General features: G+C 39.7%; 2 protein-coding genes across 4 annotated transcripts; both read right to left on the bottom strand.

Moving 5' to 3' along the window:
- Positions 1-52: 52 nt before the first annotated feature.
- Positions 53-9,754, bottom strand: LOC120734266 (V-type proton ATPase catalytic subunit A-like). 2 transcript variants are annotated; one of them, XM_040032961.1, is made up of 15 exons: positions 9,601-9,754; positions 8,959-9,067; positions 8,397-8,525; positions 8,018-8,232; positions 7,793-7,930; positions 7,562-7,713; positions 6,984-7,146; positions 6,748-6,856; positions 6,387-6,509; positions 3,105-3,219; positions 2,825-2,888; positions 2,528-2,731; positions 1,188-1,282; positions 851-1,022; positions 53-737 (listed from the first exon to the last, which is right to left on the bottom strand). In XM_040032961.1, the coding sequence occupies exons 2-15, from the start codon at positions 9,038-9,040 to the stop codon at positions 645-647; spliced, it is 1,854 nt and encodes a 617-aa protein (XP_039888895.1). In that variant the 5' UTR covers positions 9,041-9,067; positions 9,601-9,754; the 3' UTR covers positions 53-644. The 2 variants fall into 2 exon arrangements, with proteins under 2 accessions (XP_039888895.1, XP_039888896.1); XM_040032962.1 differs by lacking the exon at positions 9,601-9,754 and adding an exon at positions 9,199-9,539.
- Positions 9,755-10,822: 1,068 nt separating this feature from the next.
- On the bottom strand, positions 10,823-16,949 carry wasf3a (WASP family member 3a). 2 transcript variants are annotated; one of them, XM_040032964.1, is made up of 9 exons: positions 16,725-16,946; positions 15,286-15,496; positions 13,714-13,848; positions 13,459-13,612; positions 13,258-13,375; positions 12,982-13,166; positions 12,321-12,542; positions 11,937-12,241; positions 10,823-11,801 (listed from the first exon to the last, which is right to left on the bottom strand). In XM_040032964.1, exons 2-9 carry the CDS (start codon positions 15,416-15,418, stop codon positions 11,644-11,646), a joined length of 1,410 nt encoding a protein of 469 aa, XP_039888898.1. In that variant the 5' UTR covers positions 15,419-15,496; positions 16,725-16,946; the 3' UTR covers positions 10,823-11,643. The 2 variants fall into 2 exon arrangements, with proteins under 2 accessions (XP_039888898.1, XP_039888897.1); XM_040032963.1 differs by having other exon boundaries at positions 10,823-12,241; positions 16,725-16,949.
- Positions 16,950-18,149: the final 1,200 nt, after the last annotated feature.

Here is an 18,149-nt window from a genome sequence, read left to right as displayed (position 1 = left end):
CTGGTTTATGTTTTGAAAGAAATATGAGAAATAAAATCTTACTGAAACCATCTACTTTATTTATTTCCCATTTATTTAGGGAGACAATAATGTACCATGGACAAAACAGCAAGACTTCTTTTACAACACAAACCAACAATCTCATTCATTCACATTTTACACATAATATCAAGTATATATTCCACAGCATCACAATCACACTTTAGAGGTAAGACGTGGAAGAACTCACATCCCCTGAATACACTGCCTCTGTCCCTTTATCCACGTTCATGTTCCCATTTGATTAAATATCTGCATTGATCACTGTTACATCTGGGGGAAAGAGACATCAACTCTTTTTTCGCAGCTACTAGTGGAGTGCAAGTGCAGCACTTGATTGGGGCGAATTTATTTAAGTAATATTCTGAGACAGCCTAAGGGGATTTCAGTACTGTTTTTTTTTTATGAGTAAACTTGTCAAAAATCAGCAAAATGAAATACAATTTGTGTAGGTCATGGAATGTTTAAGGGGCGTAAACATCAAGGAGAAAAAAAAAAGACTATGTGACTGTGGCAGACATTCAGAACATGGGCCAATCAGTCTTTACTATGTTGCACTGCACTGGGGTCTGGATATCTGAGAGACAAGCTGAGAGGTAGGAAACTCACTCCTCCAAGGTTCGGAAAGCATTCTGCATGTCCTCCAACAGTTGGGCGTAGTCTCCTTTGATCTTTGCTTCACCATCCTTGACAGGATCCTGAACGATACATGAAAGGCACAAAATCTTTTAAGGGGGTTGATGATCAATATGGCAAAGAAAAAACAAAACAAAACCAAACATCTCCTGCCACATGAGAAACAAATGTGTACCTTGAACTTCATGGAGCTGATCTTGTACAGGATCTCCCCCATATTTTCCCTGATGATGGCCCAGGTGATTTTGTTGTCACTCTGAGCTGTGGACTCCACCGCATGTCGGGCCATGTCGTAAAACGCTATCATGTTTGAGAGGATGCCGACAGTTTTGTAGAAGGGGCAAAACCTAAAAGAATATTTACACACATGTTGTTTAATACCTTTTCCTGTTTTCATGGGAATAACAGTAATATCATAAAATACAACATCCAAAATGCACAATTACAAGAGTCAGCATTTTCTTTTAAGACTTTCAATGTAATCTGTCTAAATGTAAGTGCTTTGTATTCACCTGTCATAGGGAGTATAACCATTCTGCTGCAGGTAGTCGTCCTTAATGAGCTTAGCAACTTCTAGAGTAATTTTATCAGTCTCAGCGAGTGAAGCCTGGGAACAAAACCAGACGAGTTCTTGTTATATTTTTCTAGTCATTGCCACATATATATATATATATATTTTTTTTTTACATATAATGTATCCACTAACTTGGCTTAGAAAAAATATACAAGAAAAGAGATTAAGCATTAGATTGCATTTGTTACACTGGGCCTTTTGTACCAACACATGTTCCTTCAGTCTCATGTACAGACTTCACTCTCTTCAATCTCCCACCTTCATCTGGTAAAACTGATCAACAGATCTAAACCCATTTAGAGTCCATAGTAACAGAGCTCGTAGAACTTCCAAAGCATTCAAACTGAATAAAAATTGTGATGATTAACATGAATTCAGACCATTTACTGTTCATTGGTCATTAAAATGGACATAAAACACTACATGCATTAACGCTAATTTACACCTTTGAACACTACTTAAAAAAACTGTCACAGATTAAACACTATCCGTGAAGCTGGATTTTAAAAAAATGAGTGTTTGCAGTAGAGCATTTGTGGCGCCATCATGTGGCAGTACAGAATATTACTTCACTAAGTCAATTTGTTGGTTGCTGCCAATAGACTTACATTAGTCTATTAGTTTTTGTGGAAATCATGGAAACTAAAATGAAAAGCAGGGTCACTTTTGCACCACCCTGGCAGTATTCAAGAGAGGAGACATGCTCTGCCAGCTGATTATGTCACTCAGTCTGTATACACAACCCAACAATGGACAAACCAGTGCATTACCAAAAGGTGGATTCTCCCATTTGAGTGCATGTAGCTTAAAAAAAAGAAAAGTGATCGCAGCAGCCAGGGGCAACAGAAAAGTGACGCCCTTAAACTGTTTTAGTTTTAGTCTCTGAGTTTTATCCAGTATGTGACTAGTTAGCAAACACAAAATAATCAACCTTGTGATGCCATGTTCTGTATCTCACAAGAAAACGCTATAATTACGTTAAAAACTTCAACTTTAAACACTTATTTTTTAAATTCAGCCACAGAGGCAGAGTTCAATCTGTGACAATGTCTTTTAGAGTAGGGCTCAATACTGTAACCTAACATGCTTGTGTTTGGACAGTAGGAAAGAGATGGTGTGTCCAGAGAGACTCTGAGCATACAAACTCCACACATAAAGGAGCACAGACTGCACAGTGACACAGTGGTTAGCACTGTTGCTTCATGGTAATGAAATTCTGGGTTCGATCCATCGCGCTGCTGGGGACAGTTTTAGACCATTCAATATAAACTGACTCACTTTGCCAACAAGCTGCACAATCTCAGCCAGGTCCTCTTCTTCCTGTAGAATCTCTTTTGCTTTTGTGCGAAGAGGAACAAACTCCGGGAAATGTTTGTCATAATATTCATCCAGAGCTCGTGTGTACTTGCTGTAGCTGATGAGCCAGTTTACAGACGGGAAGTGTTTTCTCTGAGCCAGCTTCTTGTCCAGCCCCCAGAACACCTACAAACAACAACAAAAACACAGGACAGTGTAAAAGAGAGACACTTTCACTTTAAGGTGAATGTTTGCATTAAGTTTCTACATTTTACTTACCTGAACGATTCCCAGTGTGGCTGAAGTGACAGGATCGGAGAAGTCTCCACCAGGAGGCGACACACTAAGGAGTTCACAGTATTAAAGGTAAACTTTACTAATAAAATAATCACCTGCTGGATTCTATTTAAAAGGTTTCACATGAAAAACTTTACATTTTCTAACTAATTTTCCCACCGAAGCAAACTCAATATAACGACGTGCAGCAGTCAATGACCATCTACAGAACGTGCACAAACAAACAAAAAGCACAAACTTGCTTATATAAATGTGAACTCACGCTCCTACGATGCTGACGCTGCCTTCTCTCTCTGGATTTCCCAGGCACTTCACACGTCCAGCACGCTCATAGAAGGAAGCCAGTCTGGCGCCCAGGTAAGCCGGATACCCGCTGTCTGCAGCCAGCAACACAAAGGTAAATGCTTCACATGAGTTTACCTACTGTGTGAGAGGGTCTTAACAAAATCTGAATGAACTGTACTATGAAGTGAGTTCAACATACCCAGGGTATCCTCCTGTTATCTGGACTCACTTACACTAGCACTGGTACTCAGGATAAGCAGTCAGACAAAGCTAATTATCATCTTGCTAAGTTAACCCAGTGTTTCCTCTGCACGTTCACAGGAAAAGGGTGGTGTCGGCAACCAATCACAATTTTCTTCTTACTATAACAATCGCAGTGTATGTATGTATATATGCACCCCCATCTCTTTCTTAATAGGTGGGCCAATCTGAAGGAAACACGAACATTGCCACACACAATGCGATTATTAACATCTATATGTTTTTAAAACGTCGCCCTATGACAGCTGGGATAGGCTCCAGCGCCCCCCGCGACCCTGAAAAGGATAAGCGGAAGCGAATGGATGGATATTTTTAAAACGATTCATTCATTGCAATTCTTCTCACTTTCATATATACCATTTTAATTTCGACATCCCGATATTATGCGATATTATGTTCTTACGCTTGCCTTTCTTTCAGCTGCAGCTCCTGTGTTGTTTAACATCTGAGAGTAAAGATTAAATAACAAACATGGGCTTAGACTACAGACGAATTTGATAGAAGGTCTTCAAGTACAGTGTAGGCGTCCTGTTTTAGGATTGTATATTAAAACTTCTAGAACAATAAAATTACTGTACAATTGCAGCCCTACATAAAAGGGGAAAAATGTTTTGTCTAAGAATATATATTTATTACCAACGCTCATCAGGTAAACTGGTAAACATTAGACACTACTGAAAGACTTTAAACCCTCCTATCTCCACACAGATGTCCAAATGATCCTTCAGGAATAGTGACACTATTTTCTGGAGAACTGAATGGTCAGTAGGAGGTGACTTTTGTACCTGCTGATCTCTAATCTAGAACCAGAGCAGGTTAAATTCACAACATAAGTTACCTTGGCAGTATACCCTGGTAAGAAATAAACCACCTTCATAGTACAGAAACCCCAGAGCTAACCCTGAACAGGGCTCTCAAAATTTCAAAATCCCTGGTAGCCCTTCGGGCAGGGACTCTTCAGTTTTTGGTAGCCCAAAATAAATGAATAAAAAAGAGCAATTTTTTGATTGATGTTTTGTTTCCTGTTTTGTTTCCTTTACAATATTATACATTAAAGTATAATATTGTAAAGGAAACAAAACATTAATCAAAAAATTGTTGAAAAACAAATTACAACATTGTATAAAAATTACAATCATCAACTCAAATACTTGGTTCTAATTGAACAGAAATTTCTATGAACTTGTAAGAACTGTGTAGGACATGAATCAGTCTGTGTCAGATCCTGAATTTGAAATTTCCACTGAAGTTTTTTTGTTTTTGTTTCTAATGTCTCTGTAAAGCACTTTGAATCACCTTGTTGTTGAATTGTGCTATACAAATAAACTTGCCTTGCCTTGAAGTCACAGGTAAGAGACAAGTGGAACCAAGATCTAGGCCATTTGCTTTTTGAAGTTTGCAAAGACTGCTAAATTTTGCCAGTGGTAGTTCACTCTTTGCAACATAGTACGCTGTTCTAAACAGATTTTTCAGGTTTATTTTTAGTATGTTATTTGCAATTGGTGTTTGTTGTGGGAAAGATATTGCAGACTGAGCAATAATGCATTTCTTGCATTTCTCATGGGTTCTAATGGGGGCCTTTCTTAAAATGACTGGTCCCAGTAACAAAGGCGCTTGTCGACTCAGAAATCGAGAGAAAACCAACAACACACCCGGCAGAACATTATGTTATTTACACGGGTGCACATAAGTGGTCCGCATGTGCACATTCGCTGTCAAAATAAAAGACGCGCACCAGATAAGAAGTTGCAACGCGCGTTTGCGTCCATATAAAAAGCACTGTTTTTGTCCGCTAGAGTGGGATTTTCACGGCACATTCCGCACCACATCTCTGTGCGTTCATCATTTGTTTGAAGCCAGCTCACCTCCTGCGACCACTTTTCCGAGAATACGTGCTTCTTTTGTGGTTCGGACTCCTTCTGACATTTGTTTGGAGGTGGAGGAACACCAAAGTAATTGCTTAAAGGAGCTTCTTCGACATCTTTAAGAGTTCTAAACAAATGTCTGTCCTCCAGAAAATCTTATGTATGCAAACACGCGTTGCAACTTCATATCTTGTGCGCGTTTTTTATTTTGACAGCGAATGCGCACCTGCGGACCACTTATGTGCAGCCCTGGTTATTTAGCTCGTCACATTGCAGCCACAGAAATTCTTTTGTCCATGGAACCATAAAGCTGCACTTTCTTTTTGCCTTATAGTCTGATTTGTCATAACTTTTCCGTTTTGTGGTAAGCTTTTCTTTGGCTGTCACTTCTTCACCCTGACCTGTCTTATTTGGCTCAGCAGAACTAAAATATATATCCTGCTGCTTTTACACACACTCACATAACGCTCAGCGATTCTCTGCACGATCAACCTCTCACATGTTTAAGCTTGCTGCGGGAGATTTCACTTGTCATGTTTGCATAGTAAGCTAACGATTGATAAGACGATGTCAGAGGAATTGGTGCGCAAATTATCATCACTCACAGATCAGTGCTGTCACTCTCTATACACAGTTCGCGCGATTGCAAAGTGAAAGCAAAAAACAAGCGCAAATTCAAACGCGATTTCAATATGTCACATATTGACAGTGGCTCACCGATGCCAATGACATAATTACCCAGCTACATTTCCGAAAGAATGCAAAAGCATTGACATAAATTTTTCCTTCCTGCGATAGCCCGACGGGCAGGGCAGAGATAGATAGACAGATGACTGGAAAAATCGCTAGCCCCGGGACGTCGGGCTAGCGATTTTGCAAGCCCTGCTGAAGTTACCTAATGAAGTCCCGATTAATAGTACATCCTCACTAGTTAAATGAAAAAGAAAGTGCTTTAGAACATGAATCAAAATGGAATTAGTAAAATAAACCAAATATATTACAAAAAAAAGCCCTGAAATAAATGTTACTGAACTACAGTATGAGGTGACTTTTGTACCTGCTGATCTCTAATCTAGATCAGCAGGTACAAAACAAACATGTTTTGAGATTTTGATTGTGACCACTGAACTCACCAGCAGGCATTTCAGCCAGTCTTCCAGAGATTTCTCTCAGAGCTTCGGCCCATCGAGACGTCGAATCAGCCATCATGCTCACATTGTAGCCCATATCTCTGAAGTATTCAGACAGTGTGATCCCTGCACAGGCAAAAGTTTGACATTTGATGACACTTTCAAAATACTGTGCAGGAAGAGGAAAAAACAACAACAAAATACACACTAGCTCACTACTAGCTACTTTCATAAAGTTCTGAATAGGATTTTAGAGTGTTTTAAGTTTTTCAATTACTTTTCAATTACTTTTTTTTTTTTTAAGTATGTAGTAAAAGTTAAGGTTAACAATGACTCAGTTCTCTATAATGTAGGCAGCTTATACCTGTGTAAATGGAAGCCTCTCTAGCAGCCACGGGCATGTTGGAGGTGTTAGCAACCAGCGCTGTTCTCTTCATGATGCTCTCAACTTTGCCGTCAACTTCCATAGTGAGCTAGTGGCAAGAGCAGTGTGAACAACAGCCTTAGCTTAAGCGAGTCAAAAGTGATGCTGTAGTGCGTTTGTTACAGTAGACAGAAAAAAACTTAAATAACAAATCGAAAGCTTCGTAATCTTCAAACCTCGGGGAAATCTCGCAGCACTTCAGACATTTCGTTTCCACGCTCTCCACAGCCGACATAGATGATGACATCACTGTTGGAGTACTTGGACAATGACTGCGAGATCACAGTCTTTCCACATCCAAAGGCTCCTGGTATAGCAGTAGTGCCACCCTGCACACAGCTGTAAAGCACAACAGCCACACGGTCTTACTATGTAATAAATAACTAAACAATCCACCAGTGAAAAACCCACTTTTCATAATATGTGATATGCAGTACTTGCAGTACCACCACCCACTGTAAGGCTTATGGGCTGCCCTAAATTAACACTATTGATAATCACTATAATCCTTTTTTTATGGTTAAGTAATGGTTAATCCACCAGTATGTGCACGATTTTTAAACAAAATTATATTTTTAATGCTGAAAATAATTTCAAATTTACCGATTTATAAAAAAAGTTTGTTTTAAACATGTTTTTGAAAGATTTCAAAAATATTAGTGTTTTCTTGTTTTTATGACAGGCGGTTTAATAAATCTGTTAAGCGGCATATATTAAATAAAGATGTCATAATGCACAGCAAATGAATACTCACGGGAAAAGTGCATCCAGAACTCTCTGGCCGGTCAGCAGCGGATGATTAGCTGGTAGTTTTTCTGTGACGGGGCGGATTTGTCGTACTGGCCACACTTGCACCATGCTGAGTTTCTCTTTAATGCCTTCAAACTCAAGCTCCAGAACCACATCCTGAATGCAAGAAAACCCCCCAAATCAGTTTTGTTTTTATCCAAAATAAAAAGCACTTTGTTTCAAATGCAACACTCACGGAAATGTCGTAGTTTCCAGGTGGAGCCAGGTAGGTTATGGTGCCTCTGCTACGAGGTGGAAGCATTAGCTTGTGTTTGATTAAGGAGTTTTCAAATACCATACCATAGATATCTCCACCAGTTACGTGACTGCCGACCTGGCGAGGGGATCACATTTTTGGTCAGCACACTTAAGAAGAAAAGACTTTGAAGGACTCATCACTGCAGCAATGCGCCTTCCTTACCCGAAGGTTCTGCCCGGGCGTAAATTCCCATTTGTTGTCTCTGTTGAGAGCACCAATGTTTACTCCTCTTGGGATGTAAATACTGTTAGTGAGGTCATTGATGTCTTTTAGTGGGCGCTGGATACCGTCAAAGATGGAGCCCATGATACCCGGTCCCAGCTCTACTGACAGGGGCTTTCCAGTTCGCAGGACAGGGTCCCCGACAGACACGCCAGCTGTATGATCAAGTTAGGGTCACCAAACAAACCACGAAATGTCTGAAACATGTGATATCTGCCAAGCAGCTTTTCTTAATGCAATTCAGTCTGATTTGTTTTTGGTTTTTTTTACTTTTGATGTTTGACAAAAGAGGAACGAAACACGGCAGCAGAAAGGATACATGTCTCCTCGTAGACCTGGATAGTTGCCATGTCCCCTTCTAAACGGATGATTTCTCCCACCAGCTCACTGTGACCGACTCGAACCAGCTCATACATGGCTGCTCCTGCCATGGCGGTAGCTGTCACCACTGATGGCAATAGCAAGAAAGAAAATTACAGATACTGAAACGATTAAGAAACAATCAAAAGTTTTACTTGTTTATATTTTCAACTGGGACAATTTCAAAGAGATTATTAAGACAAAAATGACAAATGTTATAGCTTGAACATATGTGACAGACCAAGGATATCCTTAAGCAGAAGTCATGCAGTTCAGGATAACTATATAATCTACAGCTATGCTAGAGAGGCATTCTTTAGTTAGATTGGACATGTTTTATACCCAGTTTATACCCTGTTACCCCTGCTGGGTAATAACAGGAAATGTCATGATTTTGTCATCATGTGATCAACTTCCTTAATTTGTCAGCTACTTAGCTAAACATTGCAACCATACTACTTTTAACTACATTCAACCTGATAGATTCTAGCCATTTAAAAGGCAAGGAGAATAAACCAGACCTGGTCCAGAAACACCGTGTACATATCCAAACTGGCTTTCTCGGTCCTCATCCTGGATCTTGGGAAGTTTTGAGGTATCCATCTTGATAGTTTATATCTTACTAAATTCCTTGAGGGGCACACAGAGGACAAAATATGCTTTCAAGTCATTTTATAACACTCACACACAAGTTAAGACATCGTGCAATACTTAATCATTAGCCAGGGTAGAGTTATTGTATTACTATTATTTTTCCAGACTTTAGATGCTAGTGTGACAGGGAGAATTATGCGAGCACCGTGACTTGGTGGTTTCTCTCATGAATGAATGACCACATCTAACAGTGTTAGGTCGTGAGCTAACTCTGCTAAAGCTTCATTTTCCTTCCATCAGATACTAAAGATGAGGTAAAATGAGTCAGCGCTGCCATTCCTGGCCAGATGGTAGCTTGTTTGTTCCTCCATACGGAAGGCTGAGAGTAAAGCTGATTTGAGCGTGTGCACGTATACGTCAGGTGACTAGTTAGCACACACTAGCTATCTTCATCATCATCGTTCACAGTTTAAGATAAACAAAGAATTTTACACTCGAAATTTGCCCCATAACTGAAAGGCAAGCTGGTGGGAATGTAAAACCCTACAAAGCCTGTATAAATACTATACCTTATTACAATGGTCAGCTGTCCAGGTTTGTGTCTACTGTAGAAGACTGAGGAGGAGCTTCGCTGTGCTAATCACCTGCCAACCAGTACACTGTCACGGGACGAAAACATCTCCATTGCGGCTCAACTCGCTTCCTGTCTTGCAACGCTGGCAGTTATTACAGAGCCAACATGGCGTCTAATAGTTAACAGTTTCTCAAGTTCCGTTGAGCTACACTTTGACATCGGGTGACCTCTGCTGGGTGTGAATGAATTTACAGGCCTCGTTGTTTCATTGTTTTCTTTATTTTATTAAATAGTTATATTCCATAATTAATTTAGCATTTTTAATATTATATTATATTTTTATTGACACTATGATATAGCCTATAAAATTAAAGCTGAAAATTGGTTGCAGAATTAAAAACGGTTTTGGTTTCTGTAACTTAAGTGGCTGTAAAGTTGATTTGGTTGCAGTTTTGAGAGCACAAACTTTTGAATCACCTCATTGTCCTTCCAGGTACTGTAACTTGAAAAATTTTCACAGTAAATTTTTTTCATTCCTTATTTAAATATCCCCAAATTATTGTTCAAAAACTGGTTAAATGAAAAAAAAAAAAATTTGAGTGTGAGGCAGTGTTACCAGTTTTGGTGCGTTCATATATGAAGTCCTTTAATGATTTGCACATTTGCACATTGACTGTTTTGATTATCATTTTTTATGTACTTAAATTTACATATCACTTTAGTTCTCAGTTGATCAGTGAATTTAGCCATCTCGTGTCTCTTTGTGATCATTTACTTGTAATTTTGATTTTGTTGTGTATTATATTACTCCTTTTTGTCTGACAGAGGTAATTTTCCATCATTTTGTAGTCATTGTGTGACCATATTTTTGTGTCTCTGCTCAAATTCTATGATATTCTGTCTGATTTTGCCTGTTTTTAATCTCTTTGTAGCCACTCTATGCCTCTTTTTGGCTACTTTGTATGTCTGCAGCGTTGTTTAGGTCATTTTTGCCTTTATGGTCATTCAAAGTCATTATGTGTATTCATCATATGTCTCTGCAACATATTTTTGACCCACTGGCCCATCCCCATTAAGGTTGTGCAAAAATCTATAAATAATTTTCAAGTGGGTTTTGACCTCTAGTATCTAGTGGAGTTTAAGTTAAAAAGAAAGAAGTAAAAAAGAAAAAAGACAAGGACTTAATGATAGCATGATTTTCTTGCTAATTTGGAAAGTTTATTGATATATCAGTATTTGTAAAGACGCATCACAACAAATAGAATTAATGTCAGACATGATACCTTCATACACACAATCAGAACTGAGAAATTGTTACAACTTGAGGTAGCTATTACAAAACTAATGGAATTAAGTGTGAGATTAGGAAGATTAAATTAAAACAAAAACCCTTGAATCTTTCAATATTATGGTATGATTCAATGCTTGTTTATATCACAGCACATATTTTAACTTGTCATAGTAGGGAAAGCACAGGCTTGCTCTACTTGTGTGTTTGAGTGTTTGAGCCGGCTAGTTAGGTAGTGTGCCAATGAGCCAGCGTGCCTAATACAAAGACCTTGAAACTAAAGAAGCTATGTGGAGGTCAGCCAATGGTAAGATGTATTATTTATACCTATGCTTTTCTTACACTGAAATGCTCTCCGCTGGGATGCTGCTGGACAAAGATAGGAGGTCATCACGTAAGGACATTTTGCTAGAACAAGCAGTATACAAAGACAATCTTAAGAAACTAATGGGTCACATTTCCATGTGATAGAACTGTGTGATTTATCACACACTGACTCTGTTTTGAAATGAGGATATTAGCCTGTTACAAAACAAACTGGTGCAAACTGTGTAGATGTGCTAGATTAGTGGTTCAGTTGCTCATGAAATATTTATTATGAAAGTAGAAATAAAAACCACAAGGTAGAGGTATTTTGGCAGTAGTGGCTTGGTACAAAGACTCCACTAGATGGAGCTAGATGGAGTGTTTCACAGTTTTCTTTCATCTGTGCTGAAGATCCAGTGGAGAAAAGACCAATTCAGTGTTTTGTCAGTCCGACCACTCATTCTCATCAAGCTCAGAGTCCTCCTCAGAGTCGCTGTACTCAACTGCAATGCGTCGGAAAAGGATGGTGGCTACGTCGTTCCCCACCGGCTCCCGCTTGCTCTGCTGCTCCTGCTGCTCTTGGACTTTCTTCAACTGGATGCCTAATGAGGGCACACACATGTAGAGAGAGGACAGAATATTATATGTCTGTATTGCACAGAGTGTTAGCTGCTCACATCTGTGCTCATCTGACCAGCTGGAAGCAATGCCAACTGCGTCTAAGCACACTGACTCACCCATGCGGATGGCAGACAGCAGGTCACTTCTTGCGTCTCTCACAGGTTTGGTCTCACGTCTGCAGCCTTCACTGTGTCCCGCTAGGTGTGAGGGTGCAGATGGCGGAGGGAGAGGAGGAGGTGGGGGACCTGGGGGTTGAGGGACCGTGTGATTCCCTGGAGGAGGTATTGGTGGGAGTGGGCAGCCCGGGCCCGCGTGCCCAACGCCATTATGTGGCGCTGGAGGATGTGCACCCAGTGGAAAACCAAAGGCTGTCTGGGCTGATGGGATTGGAGGGCCGGGGGCAGGAGGTGGTGGGATAGACCTGTGTGACAGTAAAAGAAAGAGGATTAAGTTGCAGATGCCCAAAAAGAGTATATTATATTTCAATTTCTCTCACATACTTGTAATCTGCAGGGAGACGAATTGAACCGTTCATTCGGTCTGCAGCACGAGGCTCTGCTGCGGCATAGGTTACTCTCTTGTAGTTGACATCAATGCTTTGGTATTCATGCTCCACAGGTGGTGAGGGATGCGTGTTCCCAGGAACGTAATCGTGAGACTTGGCAGAGTTACAAGCAGCATGGGCAGGCACTGGAGGGATGGGGTAATCTAAGAGGTCAGGCCTGGATAAACAGTAAAAGAGAGTTTGTCATGCAGATGCAGATCCAGATGGTAGATTTGTTGTTACAATATCAAAGCCGACGCTTTACACAACAAAGATATTACAATTTGGGTCACAAGGTCCTATTTGTGAAAACGGATCTACCCCTCCTTTTGGGCACACACACACACACACACACACACACACACACACACACACACACACACACACACACACACACACACACACATGTCCCCCCCATCTGCTAAGTTTTATTTTAAAAGTATCATAAATCTACAATAATTTTACAAATTTCTCCATAAAAATACAACTAGGATAAATAAGATCTACATCATTAGTCCCAAAGATGGGAAATTCTTTCATTCCCTCTGTAGCGTTGTATTATACAGAAAAATACATTGAAAACCTATCCAAAACACAATCTTGGTAGCTTCTCTAACCTCCCATCTGGCGAAAGGGAGCCCTCAGATGATGCTCCTCGCCTGAGACTCTGTGGATGTCTGTGATCTGGACGGAGCTCTTTATCAAACGCCATCATGTTCCACTCCTGCCTGCGGTTTCGTGCCTTTCTGACCTTCTTCACCTCACGCTGAATGGTGCTGCTGTCCACACATCGCTTCTGTTCCTGCAGAAACAACAGGAATACAGAGTTTGAGTAAGCAGTCAGTAAGTAAATACGTAAATGTGTAAACATGATGGGTAAAATGCACTCTGACCCTATGCCTCCGCCTTTCTTTCCTCTTCTCCTCTGTGTCCTGAAGCATTTTCTCTTTCCACAGGTCAAAAAAGTATGACGGGTCAGAGTAGTATTTCATTGCATCAGTAGAATCCTCTCTGTATTTAAAAACCAATTTCCAACATTAACTGAAGACAGAACTTTAGAACAGTAAAAAAAAGAAAGAAAAACAGTGCCGCACCTGTAAGCAGTGAGGTTGCTGAGAGGAGGAGGTCTGTCACTGCTGTTGTACATGTCGGCTACAGCACTAGGAAGGCTGCTCTTGGATAAAACCTGCTGGTCCTGGACACTCGAGCTTCTGAAGCCCTTCCTCATGTTTATGTCTTGAAGGGAAACTTTAAAAAAGCAAAATTAAGGAGGAAAGTTTGATATAAAGCGTGTAGGAATAACCATAGCAACAAACAGAAGAAGATTCACTGATACCCAATGAACTAACCCTCCTCCACACTGGAGTCTAGTTGGGTGACTTTGATGGCCAAGCGGTCAATTCGATCCTGAAGAGAGTTTGCGCGCACGTAAAAGGTGTTGGCTTCATTAAAAAGCTCCCCGAAAACATTTTCTGCATGCTTACCTGCAACCAGAGCAAGAAAGCGGGAGAGAATAGAGGAAAAGCAATAAATGGAAAGGTGTGTCAAATCTCAATAACATTTAAAAGATAATGGCACCTTAAAGGCAGAGTGTTGATATCAACTATCTAAATTAAACTGCTCAAAATATTTGTTTCCATTACACAGTCAGGGGCACATTTCAAACAGCTCTAGTCTGCTTAATGTAAAAGCTATAATTAGACTGCCTGTGTTTGTGTCTCCGCCCAGTTACTTTCCATCTTATCGTGCTGTTGTACAAATCTGTACGCTAAGCTCTAAGCTTCGGTAAGTTTACTAATCGCACACACACACACACACACACACACATGGATGTACAAACTATCAAAGGATATGTTGTAGGATTTCTTCTTGTCTCCTCTCACTTATTTGTAACCACAAAAGCACACAGGCTTTCTAATCTTTATACAGACATTGCAACAACATGTTTAACATTAACCACTGTACTTCTGCACAAACCTGTGTACAGAGTGAAATGCATTTTAGCAACGACTGCAACAAATCACACACTGACAAATGTGATACCCTTAAAATATGTTCTTTGTTTGTTTCTCCCCTCATTCAAAGCCAGCAATTAAGTGACACTCTTATCTGATAATCCCTTTTAAAGGATTAAGAAAACATAAGCACTCCCATGACATAGAGGGTATATGTCAATATGTCAAATTATTATCCCCAGAAAACTCAATGCGTATTGTGTTGTGTTACAGGACTGATATACACTATGTAGCCAACGGATTAGGTCACACCTCTTAATCTTTGAATTTAGGTATTTTCAGTCCCACTGCCACCGATGTATAAATTCAAGCACTAAGCAGTCTCCCTTTACAAACATCTTCAAAAGTGTCAATCCTCCTAAAGAATTTGAGTGTGGTGCTGCAACAGGATGTTACTGTTACAAAAAGTCAGTTTTTTGAAATGCCTTCCTTCCTAAATACTCCACGATCATTTGTAAGTGGCATGTAAAGTTACAGAGCAGGGAGAAAGTGCAGAGCTCCAAAGCTCCTCTGGCATTAACATCAGCACAAAAACTGCACTGGGAGCTTCATGGCCTGAGTTTCAATGGCTGAGCAGTTCCTCTAGAAGTAAGGTGTAGGAGGCCAAGTACTTTGGTCCATATTATGTATTAGTTGTGACAAATCGATCTGTTAAATGCATAATAAATCAAGCTAAAAATCACTGTGTGCAAATTAGTTTCCCACCCCATCACTTCTAACGATCTTTCACAACTTGAAGTAATTATGCCCTGAATATTTAGATAGTTTAGGTTTTTTACTGTATAATTTTCCTTATGATTTAAATTTCGATTTGCTTAATAGTGGCAACACCTTGATTGCATGTAATGAGCACAGGTTAAAGACGCATTGATATTTTATTCTGAATCTGATCAACTGTAAGCTTACTCAGACTGCTGAGCTGTCGAATTATAGCGGACAGCGTGTTGTTGGTTACACATTCCAGCTCGTTGCCAATTCCATCGGGCACGGCACTGGGGCACAGGTGCCGAGGCTCAATGTTCCTCTTCACCAGAGGCATGACCCCTTCTCACATCTCCCCAGCTGCTTGGAGTCAGAGGACAGAGCTGACAGCTCACTGCTTACTGCAACCTGTGGACTAGAACAATCAACATATTAATGCATAAAGTCGACGCAGTCACTAATGTTCTCAAATTGAGAACATTAATAACAAGTTAATAATTTCACTTTAAATGTGTCTTTATATTTAAAAAGCAACCCTGTAATGCATAATGCACAATGCATTAGTATGCTTGTTAGCTTTCCATGCTTTTACAATTTAAAAAGTGTGTGGGGAACGTGTAATAGAGAGACAAATTAAAAATGACACCTTTGAGGGTTTTTTTTTTCCAATATTTGCTGCTTTGTACATTGGGCCACTTGCTGTTGAATGTCCCAGTTTATCACTACCTGTCAAAGTGGTACGCCTATTGTATGTAATTGTCCATTTTTGCAAAGAGGTTAACGTACTCGCTGCAACATCTGTTTTATTCAGGAACCTTATTGTGACAAAAGGGGAGCTAACACAGGCACTGTGCGACTGTTTTTTAAGCGAATTTGCATTCCTGTTTACACATCTATATCAGATGAAAACAAGGGATGGCCATGCCAGCACATTGTTAATATAGGTAACAACAAGAACATAAACTACCATATGTAATTTTAACAGCTGTTTTTGCAGCTCTGAAGCTCAAAGAAAATGTTAAATTATGGAGTGGATGCTCATTTAATGCTTGACTGACACTGAGGGAATGATTTTGGTGTAGCATCAGAGGTCCATTCTTCAATTCCCAAAAAACTACATGCTTATATTGTTGGTTAGAGTAAAGGGGCTGTCTGTTAGTTTCTTATTATCATGCATATTATCAATTAATTTGAGCTCAGCCTCATGTATTTATTTATGATCAATTAATAACCAATAGCTGAATGGACAAAGGACAAAAAGACTGCTTTGTAGCATGTTCATGTTAAAACTTTGTGACCTTGGAAAATACAACTTTTATTTGTCCTCCTTAGACTGCTTTAGCTTTAGCTGGACCAGGCTTCCTATTTAGATAGTTAACATTTAATAAAAGTTCACTGAAACAACAAGCTGATCACTTAAAATACAAAACTGTTCAATTCTATGATAACATTGTATTTTAAAAAATGTTTTCAATCACAGAATCTGGGGGGTGGGAGTATGACGTTTCAGTTTTTAAAATTATTTTATTAATTACTTGTACAGGAAAAAAAAAAAGTTTTTTCTTATACTAATACAGAAAACACAACCTGTAACAACAGACCTACATTCGCAGCAGCTGAAAACTTGGTCATGATTGTCCTACCATAGAATAGCTTAGCGTTGGCTTGCCGGTTGGCTCGTTTTGTTCACGTCAGCACGCAGGGAAGAAGCTGTCAAAGTCGAGTCCAAGCTGTTTCCTCCAAATTAAACAGACTATTTGCTGGCCTGCTGCAGTCTGTAGTGTACTTTACGTTGACAGTCATCTCTGCAGGGCGGAGTTCACTCTGAAAACAAATCTCCAGTCCAAATCACAGCTTGAGCCATGAGGGGATTTAGTCAGCAGATTACTCCTGTCATCCAATCACAGTCGCCATGGCATCCAGTATTTTATTTCAGGATGTATTAGTCCTATTTCTAAGGGCCACAAGTCAACCTTCTATGAATCGGATATTCGTGTGCCAACCTCAAGTTTTTGACATCAAATCAAGACCGAATGAAAAGTTTAACTTTAGTGTGACACAGACGCTGCTTATCACTTTTTGATAAGCAGTAAAAATTTTATTGACCGTTTTAACACAGTGATTAATTAGCAGAAAAAATTAATATATACAGTGGTTAAAATCTGCATAGTATTCTCAATTCTAAGGGTTAATTTTGTGCATTCTTTAACTTTTGCTCCTTATGTCTTTGTGTGTATGGGTGTCTGTTGTGTGTGTGTTATCACTTCACTTCAGATCAACTACTTGGCGTAAACAGGAGTGTGTCGGTCCCCTTTAGGCTATTAACATCACAGTAGGAATGACCTCGATTAAGAGTGAAATGAGACACTCAGAATTTTATTTGAAAGCTACACGCACACACACACACACACACACACACACACACACACACACACACACACACACACACACACACACACACACACCAACACACTCACAGAGATATACTGTTTTTTTCTCACAGATGGCATAATCTGGCCTGTGGGAGGGAGTACTGTAACCCACATATCAGGGCTTAAACCTTTTTAAGTAGCACACTGTGAAATTATGATTCAGTTATTACAGGAGCATACCCTATTCTGAGACATTGTCTAATCCAGCTGTCTCAATGCAGTTTGTACAAGTGATAGTTTAAAGTTAACTCCTTATTTTTGCTTTCTTTTTTTGTCCAGATTGAGCAAATTTTTTAAAATATAGAGGAAGGATTGAGATGCGCATAAATACACTTTAAAGGTGGTTCTTTGTCATCTAGCGATGTCTTTTCCAGTTGCTGTGGAATAACTGCCTCTCTGGGGCAATGAATTGCTTGCTTGCTGCAGTCCTCTGGAATCATGACCTAAAAGCAAACCCTTTGTCACTCATCATTCCCTGGTAACTATCAGACCAGAGCTCTGTCATCTGACCTGAAGCGCTTGCTGTCTAATACATGTGCACGGGGTAGCTCATTATTGAATCTGTAATTTTTCATGTATATTTTTTGTTAAAGTGTTTCATGATTTTCAGAAAACTTCACCAAGACACATAGAGTT

This window comes from Simochromis diagramma, unplaced genomic scaffold, assembly GCF_900408965.1.
Source record: "Simochromis diagramma unplaced genomic scaffold, fSimDia1.1 OVJJ01000216.1, whole genome shotgun sequence".
In the NCBI taxonomy this organism is placed as follows: Eukaryota; Metazoa; Chordata; class Actinopteri; order Cichliformes; family Cichlidae; genus Simochromis; species Simochromis diagramma.
The sequence above is the reverse complement of the archived record's forward strand: the minus strand, read 5'-3'. Positions and strand labels throughout refer to the sequence as shown.

What these genes read in the sequence shown, in the direction of transcription:
- LOC120734266 (XM_040032961.1), bottom strand. Translation starts at nt 9,040, where the DNA reads ATGGATACCTCAAAACTTCCCAAGATCCAGGATGAGGACCGAGAAAGC. An exon ending in ACTGGCTGAAATGCCTGCTG is followed by an intron (nt 3,220 to 6,386) that starts GTGAGTTCAGTG and finishes TGCTGGCTGCAG; the next exon opens with ACAGCGGGTATCCGGCTTAC. An exon ending in GGTTATACTCCCTATGACAG is followed by an intron (nt 1,023 to 1,187) that starts GTGAATACAAAG and finishes ATATTCTTTTAG; the next exon opens with GTTTTGCCCCTTCTACAAAA.
- wasf3a (XM_040032963.1), bottom strand. Translation starts at nt 15,418, where the DNA reads ATGCCTCTGGTGAAGAGGAACATTGAGCCTCGGCACCTGTGCCCCAGT. An exon ending in AGACTCCAGTGTGGAGGAGG is followed by an intron (nt 13,613 to 13,713) that starts GTTAGTTCATTG and finishes GCTTTTTTAAAG; the next exon opens with TTTCCCTTCAAGACATAAAC. An exon ending in TCCCTTTCGCCAGATGGGAG is followed by an intron (nt 12,543 to 12,981) that starts GTTAGAGAAGCT and finishes CTGTTTATCCAG; the next exon opens with GCCTGACCTCTTAGATTACC.